The 15,381-nt window shown below is 36.7% G+C and overlaps 3 protein-coding genes across 6 annotated transcripts in view; 2 read left to right on the forward strand and 1 right to left on the reverse strand.

The window, feature by feature from the left end:
• Positions 1-2,581, forward strand: part of LOC127656906 (AT-rich interactive domain-containing protein 4A-like) — a 39,681-nt gene extending 37,100 nt beyond the window's left edge. For all 3 annotated transcript variants that reach the window (XM_052145440.1, XM_052145442.1, XM_052145441.1), the window contains exons 24-25: positions 230-376; positions 789-2,581. In XM_052145440.1, the coding sequence (XP_052001400.1) occupies positions 230-376; positions 789-892 (251 nt within the window). In that variant the 3' untranslated portion in view covers positions 893-2,581. The remainder of the gene's footprint in view (positions 1-229; positions 377-788) is intronic.
• Positions 2,576-4,470, reverse strand: LOC127656907 (mitochondrial import inner membrane translocase subunit Tim9). Of its 2 annotated transcripts, none has more exons than XM_052145444.1 (4): positions 4,228-4,332; positions 4,064-4,111; positions 3,863-3,958; positions 2,576-3,741 (listed from the first exon to the last, which is right to left on the reverse strand). In XM_052145444.1, exons 2-4 carry the CDS (start codon positions 4,100-4,102, stop codon positions 3,607-3,609), a joined length of 270 nt encoding a protein of 89 aa, XP_052001404.1. In that variant the 5' UTR covers positions 4,103-4,111; positions 4,228-4,332; the 3' UTR covers positions 2,576-3,606. The 2 variants fall into 2 exon arrangements, with proteins under 2 accessions (XP_052001404.1, XP_052001403.1); XM_052145443.1 differs by lacking the exon at positions 4,228-4,332 and adding an exon at positions 4,413-4,470 and having other exon boundaries at positions 2,588-3,741.
• A 1,653-nt stretch (positions 4,471-6,123) lies between these two features.
• kiaa0586 (KIAA0586 ortholog) overlaps positions 6,124-15,381 on the forward strand; it is a 158,936-nt gene continuing 149,678 nt past the window's right edge. Inside the window, exons 1-8 of the mRNA XM_052145731.1 lie at positions 6,124-6,759; positions 6,847-6,905; positions 7,000-7,045; positions 7,246-7,315; positions 7,418-7,592; positions 9,264-9,476; positions 9,795-9,939; positions 10,296-10,445. Of these exons, the coding sequence (XP_052001691.1) occupies positions 6,501-6,759; positions 6,847-6,905; positions 7,000-7,045; positions 7,246-7,315; positions 7,418-7,592; positions 9,264-9,476; positions 9,795-9,939; positions 10,296-10,445 (1,117 nt within the window). The 5' untranslated portion in view covers positions 6,124-6,500. The remainder of the gene's footprint in view (positions 6,760-6,846; positions 6,906-6,999; positions 7,046-7,245; positions 7,316-7,417; positions 7,593-9,263; positions 9,477-9,794; positions 9,940-10,295; positions 10,446-15,381) is intronic.

Below are 15,381 nucleotides of genomic sequence, written 5' to 3' on the forward strand. Positions count from 1 at the left end.
CAATCTCAAAGTGGGCAAGCATTGGAAAAAAATTATTATAATTTTGTATATTGATTTATATACAGAATTATGCAAATGAAAGATACACTGACTCTGAAAATTCCATGAACATTGCCCAAATATCTATTTGTACACTTCATGTGATTATCATGGATCCATGCAGTTATTGCTGAAATTGCTTGAAACTTTTCATGTTTTTCTGACTGGTTTCTGCTTCTGGTTTTCACAGCTGAGCTGGACACCATGTCAAGTGCTGAGAGAATTTCATTCTTGCAAGAGAAGCTACAGGAAATCAGGAAGTACTACATGTCACTCAAGTCTGAGGTGGCATCCATCGACAGGAGGCGGAAAAGGTTAAAAAAGAAGGAAAGAGAAGGTACAATGCCAGAACTTTATACGTTTTGTAGCCATATTTTGCATCTTTTATCAATTTACATTTATTTATTTATTTTTGTCCATAAGCTCTTTTGCATTACCATGACAGACAGATACCATTTTATTATTATTATAAAAATAAAAACAGAAAAACATTGCCAACATAGATCAAAAGCTTTTGTGTGTAAATTAGAATGGCTGAACGGACATGGAGTGGTGATTTAAAAATCCCCTTTAATCCCCTCAGCTGATGTCACATTGACTTATACCCAAGATGTCACTGGGGTCATATTTGTCCAATGTGACGAGCATTAAAGATATATTTGACAACAGTGGTAATGTACCGTTTGTTTTGGTTTCTCAACCAAATCATTGTGAATCTACCTCTGACCTTTTTAAACTCTGATTAACAGTGTCCCACACCACAGCGTCCACATCATCTGGCTCGTCCGACACTGGCATGAGTCCATCGTCAGCTTCCCCGACTCGGAACACTGTTGCCGTCGAGTGTAGGTGATGCCACGCCTGTGCCCCACCCTGCCCCACATTTGCCTTCTCAGCAACCCGCTGCCTCCTTGGAGACATGCATACTGATGAGCCAGAGCAAGCAGCCAATAGCACTCGACTTCCCGCCTCCATGTCTCTGTTTCCTAGTGGCCATTCCACCTTCTGCACTTTGTAAACTGATCCTGCCTCCTCTCGCTTGCTGTCGCTACCACTATCAGCACCAGGGAAAGGACTCTACTTGAGGGTTGAATGTAATCTATGAAATCAAAGCTTAAAGATTTATCCATCCAGAAAGAAAACAACAGCACTTTCCACTTCCTTCCCCAGAAACCCCTTCTTGCAGCATCTGTGCTGCATGGACTGAATTTTGATGCAGTAGTCAATCAATTGTATGTTCCTCTATCAGAACATGGTAAGAACATTGTCTAAGATCCATAGGTAATGGTCACTTAAGCAGCTGAACATGGTTATTCAAAGAAAGGTCAATTTTTGTGCACTTGCTCCATCAGAACTGCCAAAGTACATGTGTTACAGCAGAGTGCCCTATTTTGGAAAAGTGAGACAAAGTCAATTGCAAAAGGGAATGTAGTTTACTGAAAACCGCAGCTGGTGTCTTCCACTTTAAGTGTGCTAGCACAGAATTATGCAAAACCTATTTTTTTGTATTTTTAAGAAAATGGAAAATGAAAAAATCTGAACGATGAAAATGTTTACAGTGGAACACAACTTGTTTTCAGTGGACTAATTTCCTTTGCAAGATGCATTTTGTCTTTTTTATATGTAATTGCAGAGTTTTTATTTTAGTATGGAAAATTTCAAAGTATATATCGCAGCCGTGAAGTTATTTAATGAAAGATTTCTAGTGCTGAAATTTTTGTGTAAAATAAAGGTATTATCTTGCAACTTGTTAAATATATTTATTCAGTCCTTGGAAAGCATTATTATTATTTTTTTTTTCAAGATGAGAATCACACAATCCTCCCACTTTTGCTTCAGATGGTGGGTTAGAAGGAATAGAATTTTGTGGGGGTGTTTTGAGCATTTGAATGTGATGTCACAATTGGGTAACTACTGTGCAGTATAACAGCTCCTCCCCCTTTAGATTTTACATTTGGGCCCAAAAAGCTTGAGTATTCCCAAGACCTTTATATAACACAAAATTGTGACCTTTGTTTCCCCAACTCTTTCTCAGATTTCCTGGTACTTTCTTTGTTACAGTTTAAACATTTATTCTTATTTTCATGTTTTTCTTAGTTCTTGACCAGTTGAATAATTCAGTTGGGATGAGTATGGTAAGCCCAGGGGTTTCAAACTGATTGATCATTTTGTAAATAATCTTCCAAAACTGTAAAAATGATTTATATTATTTTTTAAACCGTACATCTTTGTATATTAATTTACCTTTTCTATGTCAAGTTGATAGGAGCATTAGCACATCATTAGAATGTGTATATAATCAACAATTTAGGAACTTCAAGCTGTCTAGAGTGATGAACCCATGACTATGTTGAACATTTTATGCTGTAGGCAGTGATTCATTCACTGATGCGATGAAATTGTGAAAACTTGCTTTCCTGTGACTTCAGTTTATTTACAGATTTCTGGATGAAGAAATAAAGGCATTAGGTTCCTGAGCAAAGCCATTGTATATTAATGTAAAATAAGAGGTCTTTCATTTCTAATAAAGTTTTGAAATATTCATGTGAGGGATGTCTTTATTAGTTTTAAAGGGTTAATTCAACCAAAATAGAAATTATCTCATCATTTATTCACCCTCATTCCATCACCGATGTGTATGACTTTCTTCTTCAGAACACCAATTAAGATTTTTAGAAAAATATCTGAACTCTGTAGGTCAACACAGTGCAAGTGAATGGGGTCCGGAACTTTGAAACTCTACAAAGCCCAAAGGCACCATAAAAGTTATCCATAAGACTCCAGTGGCTTAATCAATATCTTCTAAAGTGATTCCAATCAGTTTTGGGTGAGAACAGACTAAAATGTAACATCTTGCCATTGCAGTCTCTAGCCACGATCATTTCAAACTCGATTACACTTCATGGTGCTTAATGCATGTACAGAGCACTAGATGGCACTATGAAGTGTAATTAAGCTTGAAATCATGATCGCCAAGAAAATTGTAAATGCCAAGATTTGTGAATTTTTTTTACATTTTGTTCTTTTCTCACCCAATATCTACCAGATCATTTCAGAAGACATGGATTAAACCATTGGAGTCTTATGGATTACTTGTATGCTGCCTTTGTGCTTTTTGCAGTAATGATGTAATGTGGATGTGCATAATTATCAAATAAATGTCTTTGATGAATGAAAATGAAAAAAAATGAATGGTCCTAAAAATATCAGAGTTCATGCTCAAGCATTTTGTTTTATTTCTTGAGCCAAATTAAATATAGGACTGGGGAAAAAAATAGAGTTTACCGTTTTAAGTTTTACTATGTATCATGCTACAATAAAAACAAACAATATCGTTCGTGTTTTGCATAAGACCAGTATTTCGGTCAACGCTGCAGTATCTGTCCTTCAGAGAAACGACATCCTAACAATCTAGTTATCTGTGAGCCAACGGAGATCAGAAGATGTCCCGCTGTCACCTGTGTGACGTCCTCTGCCTTCCTCTGGTCCACTTTGGCGAGCCCTTCTCCACACTGGAATAGAGAGAGCTTGGTGTAATGGTATGGAGTCCATACGAATAGCCTATGATTATCGGGGCTGTGCCAACAAGCCAGCTTTAGCAGCCAATGCCTCATTCTGCTGGATGTGGTACTCCTGAAAGCGCATGGAAATCCTCTGTGTCATCTTCAGATACTTTTGCAAGCAGCTCTCAGAGCATGTGATCTGGAAAGGGATTAATGAACATTAACACAGACAAACAGGTACATGTCCTTCTTATAATAAAGATATTTGTTTGGAGCGCTTTCAGGAAAATGTCCACCACAACATAAAGTGCACAACACACCTCCTCTGGTTTGACTTCTCTTGTTGTGAAATCTTTAACACAGTCCATGAAACAGTTTTCTGTTAGTTTGTTGTATGTGCCCAGGAATTCTTTGAACTGCAAGACACAAACATTGAAAACTGAACTGTCACTGAATGTGATTGAATTATTGAACTATCATTAGACCGCAATTGTGTTTTATGTTTGTAAGGCTTCAATTACCTGTTTGATCTGGTCTGATTCAGTGACCTGAGCTGCCATAGTGAGATGCTGCGGATGAGATTATTATTATAAAAACAAAATATAAACTTAACGTAATTAGCACAACTGTTAAAATACAGCATTCGCTACAGTACATTTAAAATAAAATAAATATTTATTATTACCAGTATTTATGAGGCCTCAGCTCATTCTGTGATAAGTAGCTAGATTAGCCATTAGAATGATCTCACATGCACCGTTATAACGCAGAAAACCCAAGAAAATATATTTAAAAGGTTTTTTAATAAAAATGGTTTATATAGTAAATGCACTTGCAAATCAGAAACATAACAGCTGAATTATTTATTACCTTTGCTAAAAGCGGTCAAGATCTGAAGGACATGTGATCCAAGGAGAACGGGAGAGAGATAGCCACTGATTCACATCGGCACTTTCGCAACAAACAAGAGTCCTAATTAAAGCTCATTACCATAACTAAATGATTTAAAGAACAATCTTAGTAATAATAATAATAATAATAATACATTTTTAAAAAATTATAAATTAAAGCCTTATTAAAATCCATCAAAATCTTTAAATAGATAAATGCAAAAAATAGCATAATATAGGTTTAAGATTTAAATTAAATGAAGTGATTTTTGTTCAGTTTTGGTAATGAGCAGATACAAATATTAGCCTTTATATTTTTAGCTGAGTTATGAAGTGTTGAGACCTCAACATGCTTACAAAATTAAAGGAATATTCTGGGTTCAATACAAGTTGAGCTCATTTTACAGCATTCGTGGCATAATGTTGATTGCCACAAAAAAATTGATTCGACCCGTTCCTCCTTTTCTTATAAAAAAATAAAAAATCTGGGTTATATTGAGGCACTTACAATGAAAGTGTATGGGGCCAATGCATAAAAGCTAAAGCGCTCACTGTTTCAAAAGTATAGCCACAAGATGTAGACACTATTCGTGTTAACATGATTTAAGTGTGATAAAATCACTTTCTAAACTTTTCTGCGCAACGTTACTCATGTCCAATTTTACAACTTCGCTGACATATGGTGTAATGCAGTAAACCCCAAGACCCTACAATTACCATAAACAAATAAGATTTAAACAACTTTACAGCTCAAATAATACACAAGTTTTAACAGAAGAATATAAGTGCTTTAATACAATTCTAAGCTTCACATTTCTGCCTTGAAACCCTTCAGAAATTGACCCCCTTTACTTCTATTGAAAGTGTCTCTCTGTAACTTCGATTTTTGCTTATTTTAAAGAAACGGAGGGACAATTCGATATTATTTTTTGTTGTTATCAACATTATGCCACAAATGCTGTCACTGAGCTTAACTTGTTTTGAACCCAGAATATTCCTTTAACTCTTGGTGAACCAGTAAAATCCGGTCTTTTTCAATTCTTGATTAGATAGTCAGATAAAATAAAAAAAATAAAAATAAAAAAACAAGTTCATATTACAACATTTCTCAAATGTATTATTAATCTGCAAACATTAACAAGGTAATAACTTTCACATTTATACGAAACATTTGAACATTCTAGTAAGGACCAAATGATGGCAGCACAAACAAACACACAGTTTGCAGAACAGAAAAAGAGATAATCAACGCCTAGGGGATTAAAGTAACAGTACATTTAGTAAAGATTATTATTTTAGTTTTTTTTAAATAAAGAAAAATGACAAATATTAAAAAACAAAATAAAAAAAAGGAATATGGGAGGAATATATATATATATTCCTCCCATATTCCTTTTTCTTTATTTAAAAAAAACAATTTGTCATTTTTCTTTATTTAAAAAAAATAAAAATAATGAATATATATATATATATTCATTTTGTTTAATAACTTGAAGAACCATAAACCATATCAATGATACACAAATAAATAAATAAACATTTACATGGAAAAATCATACATAATAGAAACAGCATAGCCAAGGGCCAAAACAAAGTTTCAAAAGAAACTTTTATTTTGAAATCTGTTACACATCTTGTAATCACGTCGTTGTTTCCATGATCACAGCTTTGTCAACTTTTGTTGTCAGCAACAACCGTCTCCGTGAAATAAGTGAACCTGCTGCTGAGATTAACTAAATTATTTCAATATTTATTTTAAATACTTCAAAACAGAGCGCAGATTGCATACTTCGGACAAAGGGACTGACACAAATTTCCTGAGGCGGGAAATTTAAAACACAAATGGGACAGAAACATGTCATCTATAGATATCTGATGAAAACTTCACAATAATCAATAATGTTGACTTCATCTTTACGGTACGACTATTATATATACAGTGACAATTAACTGCTGAACCTGTTCACTGTTAATACCATCAACTGTTGATTCATGTAAAAGGTTGACATGACTGAAGCCTCTTCAGAAAATCATTTTGGAGTGTCTTATTACTTCTGTAAGAGTGGCAATGGACTCGTGTGTGTCTGTGACCAATAACACACACTTAAATGATTCTTCGTCCAGTTCTGATGCTGCAGATGTGTTGATTCGCTCAACCAGAGCTGCTTTTAATCACAGCAGAGTAGAAACCCATTATAAAAGCTACAATAAAGTTCACATTAACATCAGGAAACTTTCAGACTCTGCGAATGTATCTTCTGGGAATGATGGATGTACAGAGGAGAACCCACTTGTCCTGCCTGTGAATCTTCCAGCTTCAGATAGAGGTAACACCACTAGACTGATCAGTGAAATCATAAACTAGAACAATGATGTGATCAAAATAATAAATCAATGTTTTATGCATTCGGTAGGGGCTGAGGGACAACAGACTGGTGGATCATCAAATCAAGTTGCTGACCTTATAGAGAAAGTGAGTTGTTTTTTATGTTTGTTCTCTTTCCAAACAGCATGGTTTCAATACTTTTCATTTGTTTATTGACTAAAGCATTTGCTTTCCCATGTAGAGCCAAATAGCTGTCATGCAGGCAGAGAAGAACTCAGAATCAAAAGGTGTGTTTGTGTTTGTGTTTGTGTTTGTGTGTGTGTGTGTGTGTGTGTGTGTGTGTGTGTGTGTGGCACTTAAATTTCAATACGTTTGTCTTGTTGCACCACTCAGCCCTGGACAAACTCCATTTTGTACTTTCTAAGCCACTTGCACAAGTGCTGAATCAAAATAAAGTGAATTGATGGGACATTTCTAAACATTGCAGGTGAAGACGTTGAAATTTCTAGATACTCTACTGATGGCAGAGGTGCAGTTTCGGCAGCCCTGAAGAAGAGGTAATGCTTACTTAAATTCTCATGACAGCCATACTTGAGCATGATCAGATGTTGTTGTTATTTTTTTTGCTGGTCAAACTGATTTTTGATATGGTACATCAGATACCAGAGCGCCCCTTTAAGACGAAACGTGACTGTACAAGTGTTGGATCAAAACAGACCTCAAACCAACAAAGGCCAGCCAGATCCTGGTATTCCGCCTGGAGTTTCTGGGACTTCGGAAAATGTGGCTGCAATAACAGCAGCTACTGTTGCTGCCACATTCCCCCTGATAAAGGTAGACATAATAGTTTCATATAGGTGAAACTTGAAAAATTAGAATATCGTGCAAAAGTTCATTAATTTCAGTAATTCGACTTAAAAGGTGAAATTAATATATTATATAGACTCATTACAAGCAAAGTAAGATATTTCAAGCCTTTATTTGATATAATTTTGATGATTATGGCTTACAGCTTATGAAAACCCCAAATTCAGAATCTCAGAAAATTAGAATATTACATGAAATCAATAAAAAAAGGATTTTAAATACAGAAATGTCGGGCCTCTGAAAAGTATAATCATGCATATGTACTCAGTACTTGGTTTGGGCCCCTTTTGCATTAATTACTGCCTCAATGCAGCGTGGCATGGATGCTATCAGCCTGTGGCACTGCTGAGGTGTTATGGAAGACCAAGATGCTTCAATAGCGGCCTTCAGCTCTTCTGCATTGTTTGGTCTCATGTCTCTCATCTTTCTCTTGGCAATGCCCCATAGATTCTCTATGGGGTTCAGGTCAGGCGAGTTTGCTGGCCAATCAAGCACAGTAATACCATGGTCATTGAACCAGGTTTTGGTACTTTTGGCAGTGTGGGCAGGTGCCAAGTCCTGCTGGAAAATGAAGTCAGCATCTCCATAAAGCTTGTCTGCTGAAGGAAGCATGAAGTGCTCTAAAATGTCCCGGTAGACGGCTGCATTGACTCTGGACTTAATAAAGCACAGTGGATCCAACACCAGCCGATGACATGGCTCCCCAAACCAACACAGACTGTGGAAACTTCACACTGGACTTCAAGCATCTTGGATTGTGTGCCTCTCCATTCTTCATCCAGACTCTGGGACCTTGGTTTCCAAATGAGATGCAAAATTTGCTCTCATCAGAAAAGAGGACTTTGGACCACTGAGCAACAGACCAGTTATTTTTTTCTTTAGCCCAGGTAAGACGTTTGACATTTGAAGCCCATGTCCAGGACCCGTCTGTGTGTGGTGGCTCTTGATGCAGTAACTCCAGCCTCAGTCCACTCCTTGTGAAGCTCCCCACACATTTGAATGGCCTTTTCCTGACAATCCTCTCCAGGCTACGGTCATCCCTGCTGCTTGTGCACCTTTTTCTTCCACACTTTTCCCTTCCACTTAACTTTCTATTAATGTGCTTTGATACAGCACTTTGAGAACATCCAACTTCTTTTGCAATTACCTTTTTAGGCTTTCCCTCCTTGTGGAGGGTGTCAATGATGGTTTTCTGCACAACTGTCAGGTCAGCAGTCTTCCCTATGATTGTGAATTCAACTGAACCAGACTGAGAGACCATTTAAAGGCTCAGGAACCCTTTGCAGGTGTTTAGCTGATTAGAGTGTGACACTTTGAGCCTACAATACTGAACCTTTTCACAATATTCAAATTTTCTGAGATTCTGAATTTGGGGTTTTCATAAGCTGTAAGCCATAATCATCAAAATTATATCAAATAAAGGCTTGAAATATCTTACTTTGCTTGTAATGAGTCTATATAATAATAGTATATTAGTAATAATATATTAGTTTCACCTTTTAAGTTGAATTACTGAAATTAATGAACTTCTGCACGATATTCTAATTTTTCGAGTTTCACCTGTATACGATTTTTCAGGGTTCACTTGGTCATGAAAAATGTGAAAATAACATGGAATTCCAAAATGTTAAATTCCAGGCTCAGAGTGAGATGGAAGCACAGATCTCTCGGGTAACAGTCGAACTGAAGCGGCTGCAGGCCGCAGAGGCCAGTGTCAAGCATGGCAGTGCAGGCAGTACTGTGGACTGTTCTGCAGAAAGAGTGGCCCATCTGGAAGAGCAGCTGAACGTTCTTATACAGCAAAGATTGCAACACCTGGAGACGATCCAATGTCAGCAGATCCAACTGCAGGTAAAAATGCCAAGGCCTCTGTCCAGATCTAGTGATCCAGAAACTGCCTGTCTTAAAGGGGCCACATTCTAGAATGTTTTCCCTTTTCCCCTCTTATCTCCTCTTTTAATGCTATTCAAGGTTTATTATTTTTGTATAATTTTTTTTATCATAACAATATTCTATATGTGTCAACACAGTACATCAAACTCTTATTTCAAAAGATCAAAGATCACTTTTGAAGGTTCTAGTTAATTCATGAATTGGATGTTTTTATCAGTTTGTGACTTCTGTTATAAATTCAACTAACGGACAGTTTGCTCTTATGCTCTTTGTTAGAATCGTCTTTTGGGATCTGCTTTGGATGTTGTAACCGCTCGTGCAAATGCAGACACACAAACTAACCAGCGCACAAGCTCTGTAATCCACCAGACAGGCTCTTTGACTACCACTGATAAAACCTCTCCTGAAAGTTCAGCATCAGGTGAGTCTGTGACTGAAATATCTATTATTCTGTCTGTCTGTCTAATATCTATTATTCTGTCTGTCTGTCTGTCATTCTGTCTGTTTGATGTTCTATCCTATTGTTGATCTATCGGTCTGTCTGTCTATTTGTCAGTCGGTTGTTCTATCTATCTATCTATCTATCTATCTATCAATCTATCTATCTATCTATCTATCTATCTATCTATCTATCTATCGTTCTATCTATCTATCGTTCTATCTATCTATCGTTCTATCTATCTATCTATCTATCTATCTATCGTTCTTTCTGTCTCTATTTAAGCAAACAAATTGTGTTAACTTGATTATTTCTTTGCTGGTTTGTTTCATATGCAGTCTCAAAGGATGTACACAGAGAAAGCCAAACAGGTGGTCATAAAAGTCCCCTGGAGACTCCTGCTCCTCGAAAGGTCATTCCTAAACCCACGTATTGGACATCATCAACCAAAAACATAAAATCCCAGAAAACCTCCTTCAAAAGCCAAGGTGGGTTTCTTTCTAGTGGCATTTTCACTGCTGTTTCATTCATTGGCAGAATGTACTTTTGATTAGTCATTGGTAAGATCTGCTAGAATGATTAAATAAATTCTATACTGGTTCATTACACCAGTATTACTTACAGTCGAAAAAGCTGTCATTCAAATTGAAACCACTTGATGGCAGTAGCGTCACTACAGAGTTTTTGCCTTTGCACTACAAACAGTGCCCATGAACAACCCTACAGTAAAAACACAGATTTCCACTGACTTTTCATCATTTCATTGTAGATTTTAAAATAAGCACAGGTAATGATAATCCATAAAACCCATAAAACTGTCAATCCTAATATCTCCCAAGAACGTCTGGGTGGTTTCATCTAAAAGCTTTCTTGGCTAATGTTATGCTTGGAATAGATGCATTCATTTTGATTTTATATTTTTGAGACAGTATATATATAAACATTGAAATATGAAAAGACAAAGGACGTTCGTGATGTTAACTTTTTATAGTTTTCATGATTCATTTACATGCCAATCATACAGTATATTGGTTTCCTATCTAAAGCTGAATAAATGATTGTAAACATAGTCCTTGTTTTGGCACAAGGAAACAGAATTTTAATCAGTCACTGCTGCACATATTTTACAGCATATTGCTTTTGGTTCAGTTTCAGATGTCTTATCACTATTTTCAAATGGCTTATTTCACTGCTTCCATGGCTACAGGCTTTAACCATTGTGCTTTGCCTCTGCCAAGAAACAACCTGGATTCAGTTTCCTGTTAAACATGCAGCCATGATCAGCTCTGGCTCTGGTAATTCTGTACCAGTAATTCATCCACAAAAGTGCCTGTTTCCTTTAGACACCATCATTCAACCTCCATGTCACTCCTCTGGTTTGGATTGAAGACTCGTTTTTGCACTAAAAACCAATTAAGGCAAAAAACAGTTGTGTTGAAAGAGGTGTCACCGGGCGAACAGCTGTGTAAATACGAATAGTTCATGCTGTTCTCCTCAGTCACGCTGTTTTGCTCCATGTCAGCTCCTGTCGGAGAGTCGAGGCTTGTTATTGGAAAAGCTTGGGGGCATGTTAGCACAGGCTGACCTGGGAACACAGCTGCTTTAGTGCCTTCAAGTAGTAAGCGTCATTAAACAGCCCGCTGTATACCTGAAGTGTAGAACGTTGTGTAACAGTGGTTCTGTAACTAGTTTAGCTTAAGTACACATATTTTACTTTGGACATCAAGTGCTGACCCAACACAGTATCTAAATTTTTTATCATACAAAATTGCCAATAATTCACCACACAAAATGCATTTTGGTCATCACAAACCATGTTTAAGTAGTAAACCCTCATTTATTGTAGCCTGCTTCATATTTTCTTTTACCTTGCGTAGTAATTTGGCTTTTCTCACAGATGATACTTACCAAAAACAACCATGGTGCTACCATGATATTCTCAGAATTACCTGGGAGTATCGTATAAATACCGTGGTACATGAAGTTCAGTACCATAGTTCTCGCACAGCACTTTCTGTAAGGGGAATATGCACCAAAACAGAGTTTAATTGGATGCCTACCTTTGTCGTCAATAACATGAAACGGAAAACGTTTTCTCCATACTTTTAGCGATACTTCTGTAAACCAAATTTTTTTACATGGCTCATTTTACATATGATGGCACTTTCCTGGTGAGATGAACACTAGAGGAGCAAAAACTATTACTTTTATTCACTTTCACACAAATCATGAGTAAAACGGCAGATTATCAGTTCATAAACGCTTACTTTTTGCCCTGTTCTTCACACAATGCTATCTTATGATGACATTAAAACACTTTTACTATCCCATGACATTTTTTCATTTGCATTACATGACCAACTACATTTATAAGCTTGTTCAAGTGTGATCAAATTGCGCGGTAGCTCAACTGATATAGTGTTGTTCTTGCGATGCAAAGGACCAGTACAAATCCTGAAGAGCAGGAGAGTCGAAACTTGTGTCGAAAGTGTCATAGAAGCGCCACAAAATGATGTGGTTGCTTCAGCAATTGCGTTTTACGGCAAACATTTTCTTTTGTTTAGGCTTAAGGTTTGGGATAGGGAGGTATGTTTTGTTGATTTTAAGCTTGATAGCATTTAGCAGATTTTTTTCCCAGCTGTCCAAAATCCTATCAGAATAGGATAGATCCAGATAGATCTGGGATAATTTTTGGGTCATGACCCACCAGTTAAGTACTGGTGCAACAGTTTGTGTATACTGGACTTGGCTGAAACCTTCTGGAAGTGTACTTGGTGGAGAAATTTGCTGTTTACCACCCAGAATGTTCCCATTATTGACACATGCCCGTCTGTCTGAAATCTGGGGTGGTTTTCCCACCTGAAACTAATCTGTCGGCTGCTGTATGCCCCTTCCCCCCTCTTTCTCCCACGTGAACACAGGATTGCTTTCCCAGACACAAGAGCTCTCTTCTCAGGCTCATGTTGATGGATGTGTGTGGGAGAACAGAGAGTTAATTATGGTTTGCAGTTTTTCGCTGTGTGTGTTTATCTTGTGTTTTCGTGGAGTGTGAAAATTCTCATACAAGGCATTAGTTCTGTATGTTTTCTCATCATTGTTCGGTCGACCCAAATACATGTACAATGCGCTTCTAATATTGTTCAGTATTTCTCTTGAATGTGATATAAAATTCAGGAAATATGATATACAGTGGATTGCAAATATGAGTCCACCAGTGAAAAAGGCTTACATAATGCAGTCTGATATTTTCATGTTCATTTTTGACCTAAATGTAATTAGTAACCTAGAAATGGTGCGGAACCTTATGTATTTCTTTATGTGATGTCATAACGTATATTTATTAAAACAATTTTTTTTTTTTTCAAAATCCACTATTTTTTGGTCACTACTATTTACAAAAGGTCAGATTTACTATTGGAGCACACTAAATGCTTTTTGTAACATTCTCAGCTTATGCTGGGTAGCATGGATCATCATGTTTTGCACAAACTTGTGGAGTCTGTATTGATAAAATAATTAGCAATTGAAAGTTAGAAAAATGCACGACTATCTGACCCCACTGTACATACACAATGCAGTGTTATTGTTTAGTATTACTCTGAATTTGATATCAAATTCATGAAATTTGATATCAATTTTATAAATACAAGTATATACTGAAATACAGTCATAATGCATTAATGAGTTTAAAAACAAAGGTTTCAGGTTGTTGTTTTTCTGGGGACATGTATGTTGAGACAGTGGGAACATTTTGCTTTAAGATGTCTGTTTTTACTGACTCCATTTTGTCACTTTTGCACATCAATCTGGTTGTCATGGCAACTGCTATTTCAGTGGCAGCATTGCTCCGGCTGTCAGACTGCTTTCTCTCCATGCAAACCGGGCTATTTTTAGCCAAGCTTCCTTTTGTTTCTCAAGTACATCATCAAAGCAGTATTAAATACATGCAGAAGCAATATCTAGAGCAGAAGAGAGTGTGTCGTGCAGGGGACATATTTATGTAGAGGATATTTGTAGTATTCACCAGTTTATGAGTAATTCACTGGGAAATTAAGAGCGAGACATTAGATCTGGATTAATACTATTATATACTTTTTTTTATTTCTGCTTGCTTTGCATAAACCTCTGCTCATGTCACTTCACTGAATGAATATATTTATATAGGCTTATATAGTTTTATTGCTTTTTAATTCTCTCTATATATTTATATATATATATATATATATATATATATATATATATATATATATATATATATATATATATATATATATATATATATATATACATAGCTTATATATTGATATATTGATGATATTGCTTATATACAGCAGTTCAATTAAAAAGTAAATTTTATTAAAAAATTTGTGCTTGGAACTACTTTCTTACGTGACGGATCAGAGAGAGAGAGAGAGAGAGAAGGAGCATGAGCATGTGTGATCACCTGTTGATGATGCTGTAGTCTGTAGCTTTCTGGTGATGATGTAATTTTTGGTGAAATTCATCCTATTTTCTCAGTGGAAAAATAGCTGTCCTATTTCGCTGTTGCTGGTGCGCAAGAGTCTTTCACTATAGAAACCCCAATCTCCTCCGCCATTTTGTCCTCTGCAATGTGTTAACTCCGGTAAGAGGTAAGCGCCTTGAGTTTGTGTAATTAATCAGTCTGTTGTGTCTCTCAGCTGTGATGAGCCTTAATGCTGATGTTTAAAGCCGTTTAAAGCTATTTCCTATCTTAAACATTTAGTAGTGTAGTAGTAATATGAGTGATCATGAAGTGCCATTGAATATAATCACTGAGTGATGCTGACTCACTTCACGTCACCAGCTGGCTCATATTACACACAAAAATGGTCTTTTGCCTCAGCCTGACAGATGGCTCTTTACACATCTGCACTGCTCTTACACTTTAGTTTAGAATGGCACAAACACTAGCGGAGTGATACACACAGTGAAGCGTCCGAGTGCTGATGGTGTGAGATGTGGTGCAGGGTGGCAGGTGCATTATCCTATTGAAAAAGGCCACTGTCACCAGGGAATACCATTTCCATGAAGAGGCGTACCTGGTCTGCAACAATGTTTAAGTAGGTGGCACATGTCAAATTGACATCCATATGTATGGCCGGACCCAGGGTTTCCCTGCAGAACATTGCCTAGAGCATCACACTCCCTCCACCATCTTGTCGTCTTCCCACAGTGCATCCTGGTGCCATCAGTTGCTTTTTGGAACTATCTGCAATAGGATGACTCCTTATAATTTTGCGATTTGTGGATAAGGCTTTTTTAGGTCTGTGTTCAATTTAGCTACTATGTGTTTGTGAAAAGTAGATGCAATGCAATATAACCATAAGCAAATTTGATTTGATTTTAATCCAAATTTATTTTCCATTTTATTAGACACTATAGGTTTATCTATCTTCCGATGTA

Source organism: Xyrauchen texanus, chromosome 16 (assembly GCF_025860055.1).
Source record: "Xyrauchen texanus isolate HMW12.3.18 chromosome 16, RBS_HiC_50CHRs, whole genome shotgun sequence".
Classification (NCBI taxonomy): domain Eukaryota; kingdom Metazoa; phylum Chordata; class Actinopteri; order Cypriniformes; family Catostomidae; genus Xyrauchen; species Xyrauchen texanus.

Coding starts and splice junctions, on each gene's coding strand:
- LOC127656907 (XM_052145444.1), bottom strand. CDS start 4,102: ATGGCAGCTCAGGTCACTGAATCAGACCAGATCAAACAG. Junction 3,959..4,063: donor AATCAGACCAGATCAAACAG/GTAATTGAAGCC, acceptor TGTGTCTTGCAG/TTCAAAGAATTCCTGGGCAC. Junction 3,742..3,862: donor GAGAAGTCAAACCAGAGGAG/GTGTGTTGTGCA, acceptor ATCCCTTTCCAG/ATCACATGCTCTGAGAGCTG.